General features: G+C 38.3%; 1 protein-coding gene across 1 annotated transcript in view; it reads left to right on the forward strand.

The window, feature by feature from the left end:
• The window catches only part of ARID1B (AT-rich interaction domain 1B), a 339,938-nt gene that overhangs the window by 28,405 nt on the left and 296,593 nt on the right, over positions 1-14,940 (forward strand). The window contains exon 3 of the mRNA XM_050895216.1: positions 4,374-4,568. Within this exon, the coding sequence (XP_050751173.1) occupies positions 4,374-4,568 (195 nt within the window). The remainder of the gene's footprint in view (positions 1-4,373; positions 4,569-14,940) is intronic.

The following is a 14,940-nucleotide window of genomic DNA, read 5'->3' on the forward strand; positions in this document are numbered from 1 at the left end:
ATTTCTTAACTAACAACTCCTAAATAACTTTTCAAAATGTCGTGGATGGAAGAAACTCTTGCTATAAAAATGAACTTGAAGTTTAAAAGAATGCTAAAGCTGAAAACTGTGCATGCGTTAGAGTTGGAAAAAGTTATAATTAAATTTTTACCTCCACTGTATGGGACACACAGTACTCGATGAGCAGCTGTTTTTTCTTTCTGTTAAGTGTATGGCTCCAGGTCTTTCTCACTGTACACTGTTCTGAAGACAAAATTTGTGCTTTTGTTAGAGAGTTTTTGATGGTATTGATCATGGTCATATTAAATTCTAAAATCACCTCTCTGGTGAAGAGATTATTTTTTTTTTTTAATTTTTACAGATGGGAAACTGAGGCATTGCTGTGTGAAGTTTGAGTGGCCTGTTTATGATGGCTGTAGGTTAAATTTTCTGAAACATACAGCTTCTGAAAACACCTTCAAAGCACATCTCTCATCAAATTCAAAAGTAGTTGCAGTTGTAGACATGCAGCATTTCCTGCAATTTAAATCCCATGATTTCAAGCCAGGAAATGAGGGATGCATTAAATAGGTAAATTTTGAAAGTTTTTTGTTTTAGTGAAAAACTGTCAGATGCAGGGGTACACTTCAGTTCTGCCTGAGCAGCATACAGCTGCCTTAATGGAAAGACCATCTTCTGCTTCGTTCACTACCCATATGATAAGTGAAGCATTCGGTCCTATAGCACACAACAGTCCCTTCACTGTGCTGCTGTTGACTGATCCCTAGAGCAGGCCCATCCACTGCCTTTGAGGAGAGAAGTGTGACTGTGTATTCAAAAACTGATACAGTTATATCTGTGAAGGAGACATGTTTAATGTTGCAAGGGCAAACTTAATTCCAACAGCTCTTAACTTCTGCAGTGGTAGTATTTCTTAAACCTGGGGAAGAGCTAGCTATTTGGTTTTGTTTTGCCTTGCAGAAATATGTTGACAGCCACTGAGTCACTTGTAGATGTCTTCACCTTTAGTTGCACTGCACAGTTGGCATCTAATCTGAAGGAAGTCAGGAACAGGAGTGGTGAGTGGCTACCCTCTGTAGGGACTGGCCAGTGCATGGGATGAGATGTGCTTCCTCGCTGGGTCTGTCTTCTCCAACCCTGAAGATGATCAGGGCACTCTACTGTTTGTTCTTTCCCTGAGACCTTGGAGGGAGGAGGGAACAGGCAGCACTGACAGCTAGGGTGGGTCTCTCTGGATTGTCCCAGTAATTTGCCTAGGGATATTTACTGCACTCTCAGTCTAGCCCTCTCATATTCAGTATCTCCAGTCCTTGATCCCGATGCCTGACTTGCAGTGTCCACAGTAAGTTCTGAGTATGCTCAGGTCCCTTGTTACCCATACCCAGTGACCACAGCCCCCTTTGTTTCAGCATTGTGTGGGTCACCTACAGTGCCTGATGACTGGAGTTACAGAAATATCTCAGGCTCTTGATCCCTCTACCTTTCTGAAGTGGAGGGATGTCACCTGAGGCAAAGAGGAGCAGCTCACCTGGAGAGGACAAAGAGAAGCGAAGAGACAGCAGGCTGGTGAGAAGAAGGGAAGGAAGGATGAAGTGGCAGTGAGGCTCGCTGTCCTAACACACACACCCACCCCCCCAACCCCCACCACCACTTGGAGGTCACTACTGCAGAGGACAGAGTCTCTTTGGCCTGTATCCGTGTTACCTCCTGACCTTGTTTTGTCCTCTTTCCTTCAACTCTTCCTGCCTCACTTCTGTCTCTGCTGCTTTTTTTAACCCATTGTCCCTCTTTCTTTGTCCAGCAAATTCGAGGCCACCTCCATACACCTTGTAGCTCCTCTGATGAAGTCTCGCTGTGCTGCTCGTGCGCTCTCGTTTCTTCCTCCCGTGCTCCTCAGTCTGGTGACATTCAGGTGCGCTCTCTCAACAGGGGTGCGCACCTCGCCTTTCCCAAACGTCCAATGTCACCCTGGCAAATTAAAGTTCTCTGCCCCAAAGCATGGTATTCAAGAGGTATTTTTAAGTGTTTTATGTAAGAACATAAATGATGTATTTTTCTGTGACCTCATTCGAAGACATAGCTGATCTGTTTCTGCTGAATTTTCCAGAGAATTTCAGCCTCAGGCATACATATGGCCTGGAAAATTTCAGCCTGAATGCTTGAAGTTTGGCAAAGTTTATATGTACCTGAAAGTAGTCTTAATAATGGAAAGTGTCAGACTGTTTTAGCTGTGTAGCTATCTGCATTGTTTATAATTGTATTTAAGTATTGGATGTGGAATGGAAAATATTACACTCAAAATTAATTAAAATTGAATTTGAGTAAATGTTATTGGAGTTGAGACCTGGAAATAATACACTGAAACAGAAGATAGTGGCAATGAACAGTGCTGTTGGGCTTCGTGAGAATCTCGTGAAGGAAACTCAAGACTTGCTTTGAACAAGGATTTATATTTGAGAAGATGAATATGACAGGTGATGCACAGAATGAACATTAAAACACAGAAATAAACATAGATAAAGTATCTTGGTCTATAGGAGGAAATTTAAGTTGTCCCCTGGGACCCTGTAAGAAGGAATCTCTAGTTCATCTGCTGAACCTTTGTGTTTGTGTTGTTTTTAGTTAAGTGTGGTGAGAGTGCATGATGGCCTTAAAAAAAAAAAAAAAAAAGTCAGGTGGCCTGAAGTGGTTGGGGAACCATTGATTTTGAAAAGTATGAAATATAAATAGTAAATTACCCAGGGACATTTTTTGGTGAAAAATAGAAACTTCTAATCTGGCCACAAGGAAGCCAAATAATAAAGGGAAAGTTGCTGAGTAATACTTGCCCAAAATTAGAAGTGAATGTGCAATTCGCTATGGTGGCAAAAAAGGGCAGTCCTCTTCTGAAGCGAATGGAGGTGTCGTGTGAGGAGGAGGTTATAATTTCCACCTCCTCAAGTGTAGTGTGTCTGCATTTGGAATACTTTATTCGGCTTGGGTGATGTTCCTGACAAATCAGTATTGGTAAGGGTGGGGAGAGCCAGTGAAAAAAGTAAGAAGGTATGAGTTTTTTTACTTGCAGGAAGCAAAGAGTAAGAACAACATATAATAGTTCATTAAGCAGTGACTACTTGGGAGAGCACATACTTTGTCTGTATAGGGGAAAAAAACGCATGGTGTGTTAGTAGTACAAACAGCAATAACGAGAAGAAACAGGGATGGCAGGGGGGAAATGTAATTTGTTGTCATAATAACTATTACATCATAATATAATAGCCAAAAAAGACTTGTAGAAGCCGTGTTACATAGGAGGCTTTAAAATGAAACCGGTCAACAGTATGCTGTAGGAAAACATGTACAAAATGTGCTACGGGAAGGAATCCTGCTCCTGGTGGGGGGGTGGGCTGGCTGGCTGAATTAATAGGTCTTTTTCCTTGGCGGGGGGATATGTCTCTTTCATGAAAGATGAGATTGTGATAGGCTTTTTAAAAGCTTTTTTTCCCCTTTCTTCTGTGAATATAACCGGCACTCAGGAATTAAAAAATGGTTGTCATATTAACAATACAGTGCTGCGCTTGACAAAGTATGATATTTTTTTCTGGTTCAGTTAGTCCTCAGTAATAAAACATGAGAGTAATACCACACAATGGTTGACACCTGTCCTGAAACTGTTACAGTGCTGGGTAAGTGCTGCCAAAAAGTCTAAAAATAAAACTTCCCCCCCTTGCCTCCCCTCCCCCTCCATCAGTGATTGCAGTTTGGATTTTCTGAGGTCTACTAAGGAGGCAAATAAACTTTCATATAAAATGTGGGTTATGACTTGCTTTTTGATCTGGAAACTTATTAATGCACATGATAGCAATATGAAAGCGCTGAAATACAGCGTTCTGTATGCGTTGCACTTCTCAGAAAATTTCTTTTCTTTCCACTTTCCCTTTTTTTCAACGTAAGAAAACAGACGTTTTCTGAAGGTTAAAAGGCTTGTCCACTACTTGTGTCTCTCTTGATAGACATGGTTTTAGTTATGTTTAAACATTGAAGTCTGTGATGCTAATCAGTTTACAATGGTATACTTAATTATTTGTTAAGCTGAAATTTATTGGACAGTTTTTCTGCTTTTTCTGTAGGTAAGACGCAACCTTAAGTTTGAGTGCAAAATTATTATTATTTTTTTTTTAAATGCAATGGAAGTCCCAAACTCACTGTTCAAAAACTCATCTAATTAGTATGAGAACCAGAGTATGGTACTTTGCCTGTTTGTATGTCAAGTCAATATTTGATGTATAAAGCATTGAGAAAACACATGTACAGTTTGCCTGCGGTAAGCGTGACTATTCTGACCTTTTTCTTTCCATATCTTAAAGTATTTCTTTGCTTGTGTTTAACAACAGGGCAGTCCAATGGATCCAATGGTCATGAAGAGACCTCAGTTGTACGGCATGGGCAATAACCCTCACTCTCAGACGCAGCAGAGCAGCCCCTACCCTGGGCAGTCCTACGGCCCTCCAGGCCCCCAGCGCTATCCCGTGGGAATGCAGGGCCGAGCCCCGGCAGCCATGGGAGGAATGCAGTATCCACAGCAACAGGTTTGTGGAGGATTTTTCTGTGTTGCTTTGGTTTCCCTCCTCTCCTCCTCTTCCCTTCTAACACTGTGGTAGTACAGAGGGTGCAAGAAAAAAAATTCAGAAATAAGTATTTCTCGTGCAGAAGGAGGGTGAAGGACTGTTTTAAAAGTAAATGTATTATGTTGACAGCGTGAATGTTTTCTGAAACCCCACGCAGTCAGAAAAGAGTTTAGTTTGTTGCTGGTATCTTTTTGGAGAGAGAAGTATGTCAAGCACCATGAGTTTTCTTTTTTTTCCAGTTGACATCATTTAGCCTTGTATATTTTTTGGTTGTTTTGTTTTTTTAATTCTCTTTCTCTCTGGCTTAGATATGTTTAAATGTAAGATGAAAACCTAGAGCTGACATCAGTGCAGCAAGATTAGTGTTGTCCAGTGCATACAAGTGTGTTACTTATTTGTATCAGCTATTTGTTGTTGTGGTTTGGTTGTTTTTTTTTTCTCTCTCCCCTCCTTTTGGTAGGAGCCTGTAGCTTTTCCTATTTCTTTCCAGTTGCCAACTCTTTAAAGTCGGGATACTTTTTTTTTTTTTTTGTATCAGAGGACATAGAAATGTAAGAATCTCCTTTTATCTACTTGGATTTCACTGTTGATGGTGACCTCTTCTGCCTTTTTCCTACCCTTTTAAAGAAGGTCAATTCCAATGTTCATGCTGTATACTAAGGAAGATACAGTAGTTCTCTAGAGGGGCGGATAAACCAAGGTTATCAAGAAGTTATGTCCTCCTAATTTTTTTTTTAAATTAGGAATGTGAGTGTAGGCAATGGGAGCTCTATACTTTATGAACACAACAGAGTAATAACTCGATCATTAATGGGAAAGACCATTTGTTTTGTGCAACCGACTAGTTGCAGATAAGCTTTTTTGTCACTTATTGATAAACATAGAGAAGAAAAGAAAATTTTGGATTCCCTGGCAGATAGGTGCCAGGCTAATTCTTGTTATCACCTGTCCACCGGGACAGGATGTTAATCAGGCGGTTAATTAAATAATAGTTTCAAATATAGTAGTTGAGTGAATAGTACCATTATCAACAGTCTCCATTTTTGTTATTTTCTGTTGTTAAATAGATACTTACTTGTAAGGAAGAGATTGTTTAGTTTAGAGATGTCAAACAGTATATTTGGTTGCTAGATTCAGACAACAAAGCATTTTGTCAGTTGTAAAAGGAGGAGAAATTGAAAAAAGGAGGCTTTATTTTTCTCTGTGTGGTTGTAGCCAAAATGAAGTTATTAAAACATATTTTTAATTTTAAAATGAGTTATTCTGTGTTATGTGGAGATGAGTGTTGAATTTTCACTTCATTTGCTAATTGCTTGATAATTGTAAATTACCCGTCAGCAGGCAGTGACCTGGCACAGCGATTGGCTGCCGGCCCTATCCGTCTTCTCACAGCATTAATATAATTGGCTGAGCAGCAGCACAGTTCTGAGCGCTAATGCTCTTTGGGGAAAAAGTGAGAGGATAATTATGACATTGAATTTTTATTGAACGGACATCACCACCTAGGCATGATTTTGTTTTGGACAGCCTCCAAAGCTTCGTGTGTTTGGTTTGTGAACCTCTAATGATCTGAATCCAGTTCTTTTCATATTGCTCATATATTACCACCTTTCTACAAAGGATTGAAATGCAGGAATGCAGGTTTGTAAATTGAATTGCCAACTTACCAGCTGAGTGGTAAGTTGTCTTTGGCACAGGATGCCACAGTTTGATTCCTGGCTGGATTTTTATTCCTGTGACATGAATATTAAACAAGGAGAGCCTAGCTGTGCTTGTTAAAATTGGCTGCGTAGAATGTACCTACTTCTAGATATAATATATATAAAATAAATAATATTGCCAGAAGTTTCAGAAGATGAATCTCAGCACTTTCTGGAAATTGGAGTCCTTTACAGTGTCACATTGAATTTATCAAAAGCGCAAGGCACTTCGGGAAAACTTGATTGGTCAAAAAATACTGGACCTTAAACACGTATGGTGCTCAGATTTAAGTATTGTGCAGAGAGAGCATTGGATAGATGGATTATGAGGGTTCAAGTGCTACGGTGTAGGAAGGGTGGGAAACATCAATGGGAGAGGTTGTTCTTAAGTTACAGTCTGCTGTTGCCCAAAGATAGCTGAGGATGTCAGTTCTGTTTCCTTGGAAGAAATGAGCAGGCTTTTTGTTAGACTGTGGAGATTTTTGAATTTTGAAGAAGACCTTGGAATGTTAAGTCTGGCTCTTTGTCAGTGAGTGTTGTGGCTTGAGGTTAGAACTATGGGACTTGACAGATTTTAACTTGCAGGCTCTGCTGCAGGATGCCGCAAATGAAGAAATAAAGATGAAAAACAACACTCTGAAGATCCAACTAAAATTAATGGAAATGGTAGAAATGAAGGTAATTGCCTAGATGTAGGTAGCTGGTCTGTGTCATACTGCAGCAGAGAATAGTGTGGTCCAGCCTGCAGCCCAGAGGAGAAAGAGCTCACTTGTGGGAAGGGAGGCCTCTGGCATAAGCAGTGAAAGATTAAAGAGGATGAGAAAGATGGAATGTTATCAGCTGCAGCCATTCTACATATCTGCAGCATGGATGTCAAGCATAGCCTGCTAACCTGTTGAAAAAGTGGTATCTATGCTGCAGACATTCTCTTACAACTGCTGTTTGGTCTAGGCATGCTTGATACCAAACAGGAAGGTGCAAATAAAACCCCAAATTTTCTTAACGTTCTATGTGGAAATTGCAGGATGTTGAAGAGAGTATGGAAAGTATGGGATATGTTCTGTGACATGGCTGCAAAGGATGCTGTGAAGAGAGAAACCGGATCTCCTAAGCATTTGAGCTTGGAACTCATCTCTCATGAGTTATCAATAAGGAGCCCCAGGACAAAATGCTAAGCCGTATATAAATTTGAAATGCAGACAATCTTTTTGCATTACTCACTAATATAACTAAAGATAAAGGGGTTGAGATATATATGTAGGCAGGTAGGAAAGAGAGGTAAAACTGTGATGAAGCTAACGGTAACCTGAGACTTTCTCTTTCTTCTCCAATGCTTGACAACAGAGATCCAGATTTATCAGGTGAAGATGGGTGATAGCTTATTGCAACAAAATGCTAAGCAATTTGAAGAATGCTGCAGCATTTTGTCAAATTTTAAGGGCATGTTCGGTTAACTCAGTGTGAGTCAAATAAATATATAAAGCATTTGGACTGATTTGGGTAAAATTGTCTTAATGGATTAGGAGATTAAAAATCGAATTATTCTGGACCTGTATAAAAGGGAAAGTATAAGAAAGGAAGGTGTTACTAAGAGAGTCATATACTTAATTTATAGGATTGCAGACTTGACAGTTTATATCTCTTCTGTCAGTAGGCATAAATGTGTATGGTGAATGAATTACTTACAAAGAGATTTTTATGTTGTTAGGAAACTTTTGGGTTTTCATCTCTTTCCGGCCCTCTTTCAGTGGGAGGGGAAGGGAAGGAGGCAAGGGAAAGCTGGGAGCAAGTTGACCTGTGCCTATGTTGTCAGTTTTCAACATGATTGAAACACAAGTTGCAACAAGGCCAGTGTTTGCATCCCAAGGTTTTAAAATGCTGGTCTTGCATGTAAATCTTTATACTGCTCTCTCATCATCTCATGTACTCTCTCTCCTGGTTTGCATGGGATAAATGTAATTTTAGGATTATTGGCACTCCTTACCCAGGATTTCAGGGAGATCGCAGTACGTATGTAAACACAGAAAGCAGAAAACATACTTTCAGGTTTAACTTTCAGTGTGTAATCTTGGAATTACAAAGAAGTGATGTCAAAATTGAAAATCCTAATATGCAGGGATACTTAGCACCTGCAAACTTCAGGCTTGATTTTGCAATACATTTCACTATAGTGTGAGTAATAAGATCTGATTATAAAGACAATAATTCCCTTTTCACTTAACTTCTTTTTCTCCCCCCACCCTTTTTGGACCTCAGTCAAGGAAGTGATGATGCCCTAATCAGTTTCTGGGTTCGGTTCGATTGCGCTGTCAAAGTGTTTCTGTGCTCTAGTGCTGTGTGCTGTAGGAAAGCCTTCTGCTACTTTGTAAAAACATTTTTGCTAAAACTAGAAATACCTCAGAGTACCTATTAAAATAAGTTTTTTCTGCCATTGTCTGATGGTGTTGCTTTTTCCTGTTAATAGCATGTAATACTTTGTTTTGTGCTGAATTTCATTAAGCTTAAAAATCAGCTCCTTGAAATAACCCACGTATAGGTTTTGGGAGTTTTCAGCAAAGTCTGAAGGCTTGGATTTATGAATATGTTTGAAAGAATTGAATGGTGTGATGTGCCTGTTTAATCAGATGATCATTGCCTAATTGATTTTTTTTTTTTAGGATGCATTAAAATTCCTTGTGTACTTGATGGACTGGAACAACAACTTATTGTGTAAATAGGATCGTGTTGGTATAATGCATAGTAAATTCTTTATGAGAGATAGTTGTGTGGATATGTACAATAGCCATTCCTAATAGCTGTTTAAAATAGAGTATTTCAGTACTTTTTCGTTTCAGTACTGATCATGCAGTTGTCTTAGTGCCTTGAGCCTGCTTTCATTAAGTCAGTTAGGAGGCTTGAGCCTTGGTCTATTCTTTTTCCCTTTTTTGCTATAGAAATACTGTAAGATGAAAGGGTGCTAATCACTTGTCCCTTTAACACTTTTTATATTCTTGTTTTGCAGAATTAAAAAATAAATGTTGTCAGTGTCCTCATAGTTTTAAGAGTGGAACTGTAAATGTTCAGGGAAACATTTTTTCCTTTTTTTTTTTCCTTTTTAATGTACAGATTATTTTGAAGATTAAGGAAGATATGCTCTTTTTTTTTTTTTTTAAAGTCTTATGTGGCAGGTTTCAACTTGGAGTAACTTTTTTTTAAAGGGGCAGAGAAGTTGTAAAACCTCTGGGAATGTGCAGCAAGGATTTATTGTAATGGAAACTGCAAGTCAACCAGAACTATAGCAGCACCAATGCGATTACCTCATTTAGGAAAGGGTTTACAGTGCTCGCATTGGGTAATGTCCCAGATTGGAAATGTCGAATTTACGCCAAGGAAATCAATTGGCTGTTGGCTTGGCAGGTAGAGTTTTAAAGCTAGCAAACACAAATGTATTTACTACTGGGTGGCTGGTTGTGTGTGTGTTACTTTCTGAAATAATTTTAATTCTAGAAGATTGAAGCATGCCAAGAAAGTGAGGCTTACTGTCATGTTTTGCTCTGAACCATTAACTTAAAATGTGGTGCATGCATACAGCGAATACTAGTCAAGTGATACGTTTGTTGTCTTCTGTGTGTATAATTGCCCTCACCAGCTAGAGAATATTGAATAGATTGCAGTTTTTTGTGCTCCTAAGCAGCTTTCAGCACAGTTGATGTTAGTATTGGTTAAGGGAGCAGACACAGAAAATAAGCAGCGTTTTCATTTCTTAACCTATTTATTTTGCAAGAACAGAGAATGAATCAATATGATTGAATCTCAAAAACAACCAGCAGAGGACAAAACATTGAGATGTGTTGCTTTTTCTTAAAGATTGATAGACGCATTTCATACACATAAAAAGGGAGTGTGCAGCTTTGATCAGCGTGTGCTTCAGAAGTACGTATTTCCAGATTTTTGTTTGATTTGCCTTGGGTTTTTTTGAGGGGTTTGTTTTTCTTTTGTTTTGGTTTTTTTTTGCTGTGTGTTTTATTTTGGGGTTTTGTTTGTTTTGTTTTGCCTTTTTTCCTAGGCATTTTCTTGGAGCTCTCACTAGTAGATTATGGACCTTAGTAATTCCTGGAAAGCCGAAAGGTTGAAACTCTTAAAGATGAATCTTTTCCCAACTTCCTTTTCTATTAAAAACATGTAAATACTTTGAATTAAAATAATTCCTCAGTAAAATTTTATTTGAATGATATATCCGCCATCCTGTTGAACTGCTATAAACTTCCCGGGGGGGGGTGTGTGTGTGTGTGTGTGTGTCAATAAAATAAGTAGAAGAAATACTTCCTGGAGAATGTAAAGTTTGAATCCTTCCTTTTATGAATCAGAAAAAGGGACAAGAAGTCACAGTTATTTGTCTTCCTTGTAAGGTCATCTTTAAGAATGGATCTTTTGATGGTCAAGTGTTAATAATTGCAAAGAAAAGTTGCTGCTCTTTGTCATGTAAAGAAACAGAATTTTTAAATTTCAGATTTAGGAAAATGCTAAATATTGTGCTTGTGCAGACTGTAGGAAAATGTTTAGTGTGGTTCTTTCTTTTGGGTATACTAAGCCTCATTGACTAAATAGAAAAAAAAGGCTGCTACTTTAGTTCATGGCAGGATAAGGCTTTATGTTGTATTGTCTCCTTTAGAATTATCCCTTCTATTGAGTGTAATTCACTCTATAGAGGGAGGTGAGCACAGATTACAGATAATCACAGAATCAAATTTGACATAAGTTTGGGGTCTTTATGGTAGCTTAGCTCTTCATCTTAATGCTGGTCATCTGAGATTGTTTACTGAAGAAAATCCCTAAAGTAGCGGAATTGCATTATTATGGTAAATAGAAACATTTCAGTAGCTTCTATCATTTCTTTGAAACTGTGTGGAAAAAGTGTTGGTTGAAAAGGAAAAAGAACTGATCCTTCAGCTGGTGAGAGAAAGCTTGGAAATGAGACAGGGTCGACATTTTTATCTGTTCAATTACTATGTACTGATGTTCAGTAAATGCTAATTTTTACATCCATCCTGGAGTAAATGGCAGTCTACATTTGTATAGAAAGTGCGTAAGAATCATCAACGTACTGTGCCAAATAAAATGTATCTTTGTTACTGCTAAATGATTGTACTTCAGTTGGAATATTTAATAGCTGTAATCACATTTGTTATTCTGCTTGGAAGTGGGGGCATGAGAGAGGAAAACATGCAAACTCTATGTGTTGGTGTTCTGAAAAAGGTTGCTGTTAAGGAAGCAGCAGTTATTTTGTTGTTGAGAACTTGGTTTGCTAGCAGTGTTAGCTGTCAGTCTGCACTGGAGTTAGGCAGGAAATAGATTTCGGTGATCAGAAGTGGAGAACAGAGGGCTGTTTGCTGCTTCACTAGGAAGATACAAAATCATTTACTTATGAACAGCTCATTTTACATGGCAGCAGGAGACATGAGTTTATTTACATTTGAAGGAAAATAAGTATCTTGCTTTAAGAAAAGGCTGCTGTGTTACTCTATTCAACAGCTGCCATATAATGGCTGTGCCAGGAGGGGTTTAAAGTGTAGGTAAGGAATAATTAAGTGTTACTCCTAATATTACAGTATTCTATTAATAATATTCATCAAAGAATAATTGTCACTCCAAACTACTGAAATGACATGCAGACCCATCATGTGTACGCATGTTAAGCTTTTTGTAACCATACTTCCTGTAATGTCCCCGGGGGGCAACTCCACATTTTTTTTGAAGTCTTGGTATAAGTTTCTCAGAAGATACTATCAATTGTCCGTAAATTTGAACTTACTCAGAGGAAGCAAGGGAGGCAATAGAGTTTGCTTTTTTAAAAATAGGGAGTGTGTTTCCCACAGCTGAAAATAGGGCTGAAGATAAGGTGAAACCTGCCTGAAATCAGTGAGAAATTTGCTGATACTTCAGTGGAACTACGATTTCACTTGGGGGCCACATTGTTAGGGTTGGGTGACTTGTCTTTAGTTGATAGTAGCGTAGGCAGAATCAGCCCTCTAAGTCAATTGAAGAGAATTTCAGAATGAGACAGGTCAGGACCCTTCACTTTGGTGACACTGGGACGGAGTCAGGTAGCTTTCTTCTTGGAACAATAGACCTTTCAAGAAATATCTGATGTTTCAGTAGCTCAAGATTAGACTCGTGTTGCTACCAGCAGCTTTTTTTTTCTTTTTTTTAAACTAAGATTTATGTTAGATTTAATTTCAGCAAAACTTAAGTAAAAATTAGTTTTACAGTAGCATAGTAAGTACTGCAAAAAATCAAAAGTATTTTCCACACCTTTTTTATGTAGTCAGTCTTAAATGACATGGGCCCCATGCAGTATAATCACAGCTTGCTCAGCGACCTGCTTCAGTTTTGTATGTTTTACTACCTAAAACATTAAGACTTTTGTGGGAGTAAATGAGTTATAAAATGTTTTTAAAAAAAAAAATCTTAAATATGTTTAAGACTATTAGCATTCTCTGTAGGTCATTTTTTCTAAAATTCATGTTTGTTTATATATTGCATTGCTCCTTATAACTATACTAACTGGGCGCATATGAAGATCCTAATGTAAATACTTTAAACTTTTGGTGTTTTGTTGTTTTTCAAGACCAATGAAAGAAAGATTTAAGAACTTAAGGAATAGCTTAAAGCTACAGCTCATTTAATTTTTCCGGGCTTTTATTCTTCTGCTACCTTGTGTGACCCCATTTTTGGGTGCTCCTCTGCTACTTGTGCTTCTTATTCATTGCTTTGCCTAAAATAGAACAAATGTGTTAAATGCTTGCATCCTTGCTGACAAGTATTTGATCTCTGAATCTTATGATGTCTTTTGGGGATGGGGAAGAGGAGCAAGGAGAAAATCAGTGTCTGTTTTATTTCTTTGTATGCCCCATCCTTTTCCTTCTCTTCTGAACATTATTTCTTAGTAATGCTTTTTGCATTTGTGTGTTAAGAAAAAGACACATAACAGGTAATAAACAATTTAGTGACTGGACAATATTAGAAAACATATTTGAATCATACTCAAATATACCTTTTGGAAAGTGAGTGAACTTGGCTTTGGTATATACATCAAAGGGACAAATTACACTTGCTATTAGTTTGTTTCACAGAACAGGGATGAAGAGATTTCTGCGTATTTCTTGGCAAACTGTAATATAATTTGTCTTTTGAGACAAGAGTCCAATAAAAATAAACAAGGTTTATATAGCCACTTAGGAAAGATGTTGTTTTAATTATAGAAGTAACATGACTTATCTTGAGTCTATGTGTTTGACAGGCCATGTTGGCAAATACATGTTTTGCAGGACAGGTTAGCAAAATGGCCTTGTTCTTTCCACAGGACTGTCTCTCTCTCTCTGAACTGTTTCGTGCTGTGCAAGTGGTGCTCAGTAAAAACAAATGCTTAAGAGTCCCTACAAAGAACAGATTGAGCTTGTGCACGGAGCAAGCAGGCAGGGCTGCTCAGCAAGGACCTCTGCTTTGAGCTCCTCCTGCCCCTTCTGAGTAACTCCACTGCTCGCCTCTGCTGTCCCTCCTAACTTTCCCAGCTGGCAGCAGGGGAAATTGGCATGTGTTTTGACTCTTCCACCCTACTGCAGAGTATTTAAAAGGACAGATGCAAATTGACTGGTTTGTGTTTTTCATTGGTTTTCTTTTATTGCTGGTTGGCAAAACTGAAGAAAATCAGAGGCCAAGATATCCCCCTGCAGATTTGGGAAGTGTGTACTTAATGGATTTATGGCCCTTTTATGTTTGGGAAGTTGTCCTAGGGAGGAAACTATTATTTTTAAAATGAACCTTAAGTTCTGCGGAAAATGATACTTTAGGCCTTGCATTCACCAAGGAAAAAATTGTACCTGGTGTTGGAGATCAGGCAGGTGGGTTTTCAGTCCTCTGAGGTGATGCTGTGAGAAATCCCATGTATCCTTCTCAAATTGAAGATTGTTTTATGACCTGAGTAAATTTGCAGTCTTGCAGCAAGTGGTGAAGAGTAGATTCAGTAAATGCCAAGACTGTGTGGGTACTTGGCCTTTCTTTTTTGATTTTCTATATTACAAGAAAAATAATGTTTTCTAATATTGCTTTAGGCCTATAACACAGGGGTTACAAGAGGAGCGTAACCACAGAAAGTAATTGAAGAATATCCAGGAAAAGATCAGATATACTTTGGGTGTATCAGGTGTAGGCTTTTCTTTCTTCTTTCTCTCTCATGTTCTGTCATCCCATTTTTGTCTTTCACATGTAGAACTGACTAAAAATATGTTGCTATTCTTGGTGTGCTTTAAGATCCTCTATAGCAGAATAAAAACCTGACTAAATATCAGAACCCTGTGTACGTGTGAGTTGCTGTGTTTTTAGTGGAGTTGCTTTAGACTTGCTTGCAGGAACTCTGAAACTTGTGCTTTCTGTAAAGCTGGTTTAAAAAAGAAGAAAAAAAAGAAAAAAAAAGAAAAAGAAAAAGAAAAAAAAAAGGTTTTTTAGCCCAGAGGATAAAATTAGTTATTGTTATGAAACCTGGTTGTAAGGCTGTTGTTTATAAGAATGTGGAAAGATGCATGCTGCATGTAGTGTTCTGCTTAGTGGAGAAAACATGTTTTTACTTGAAAAGTATTTTTTATACGTGGACCCGA

The sequence above is a fragment of the Gymnogyps californianus genome, chromosome 3 (assembly GCF_018139145.2).
Source record: "Gymnogyps californianus isolate 813 chromosome 3, ASM1813914v2, whole genome shotgun sequence".
In the NCBI taxonomy this organism is placed as follows: Eukaryota; Metazoa; Chordata; class Aves; order Accipitriformes; family Cathartidae; genus Gymnogyps; species Gymnogyps californianus.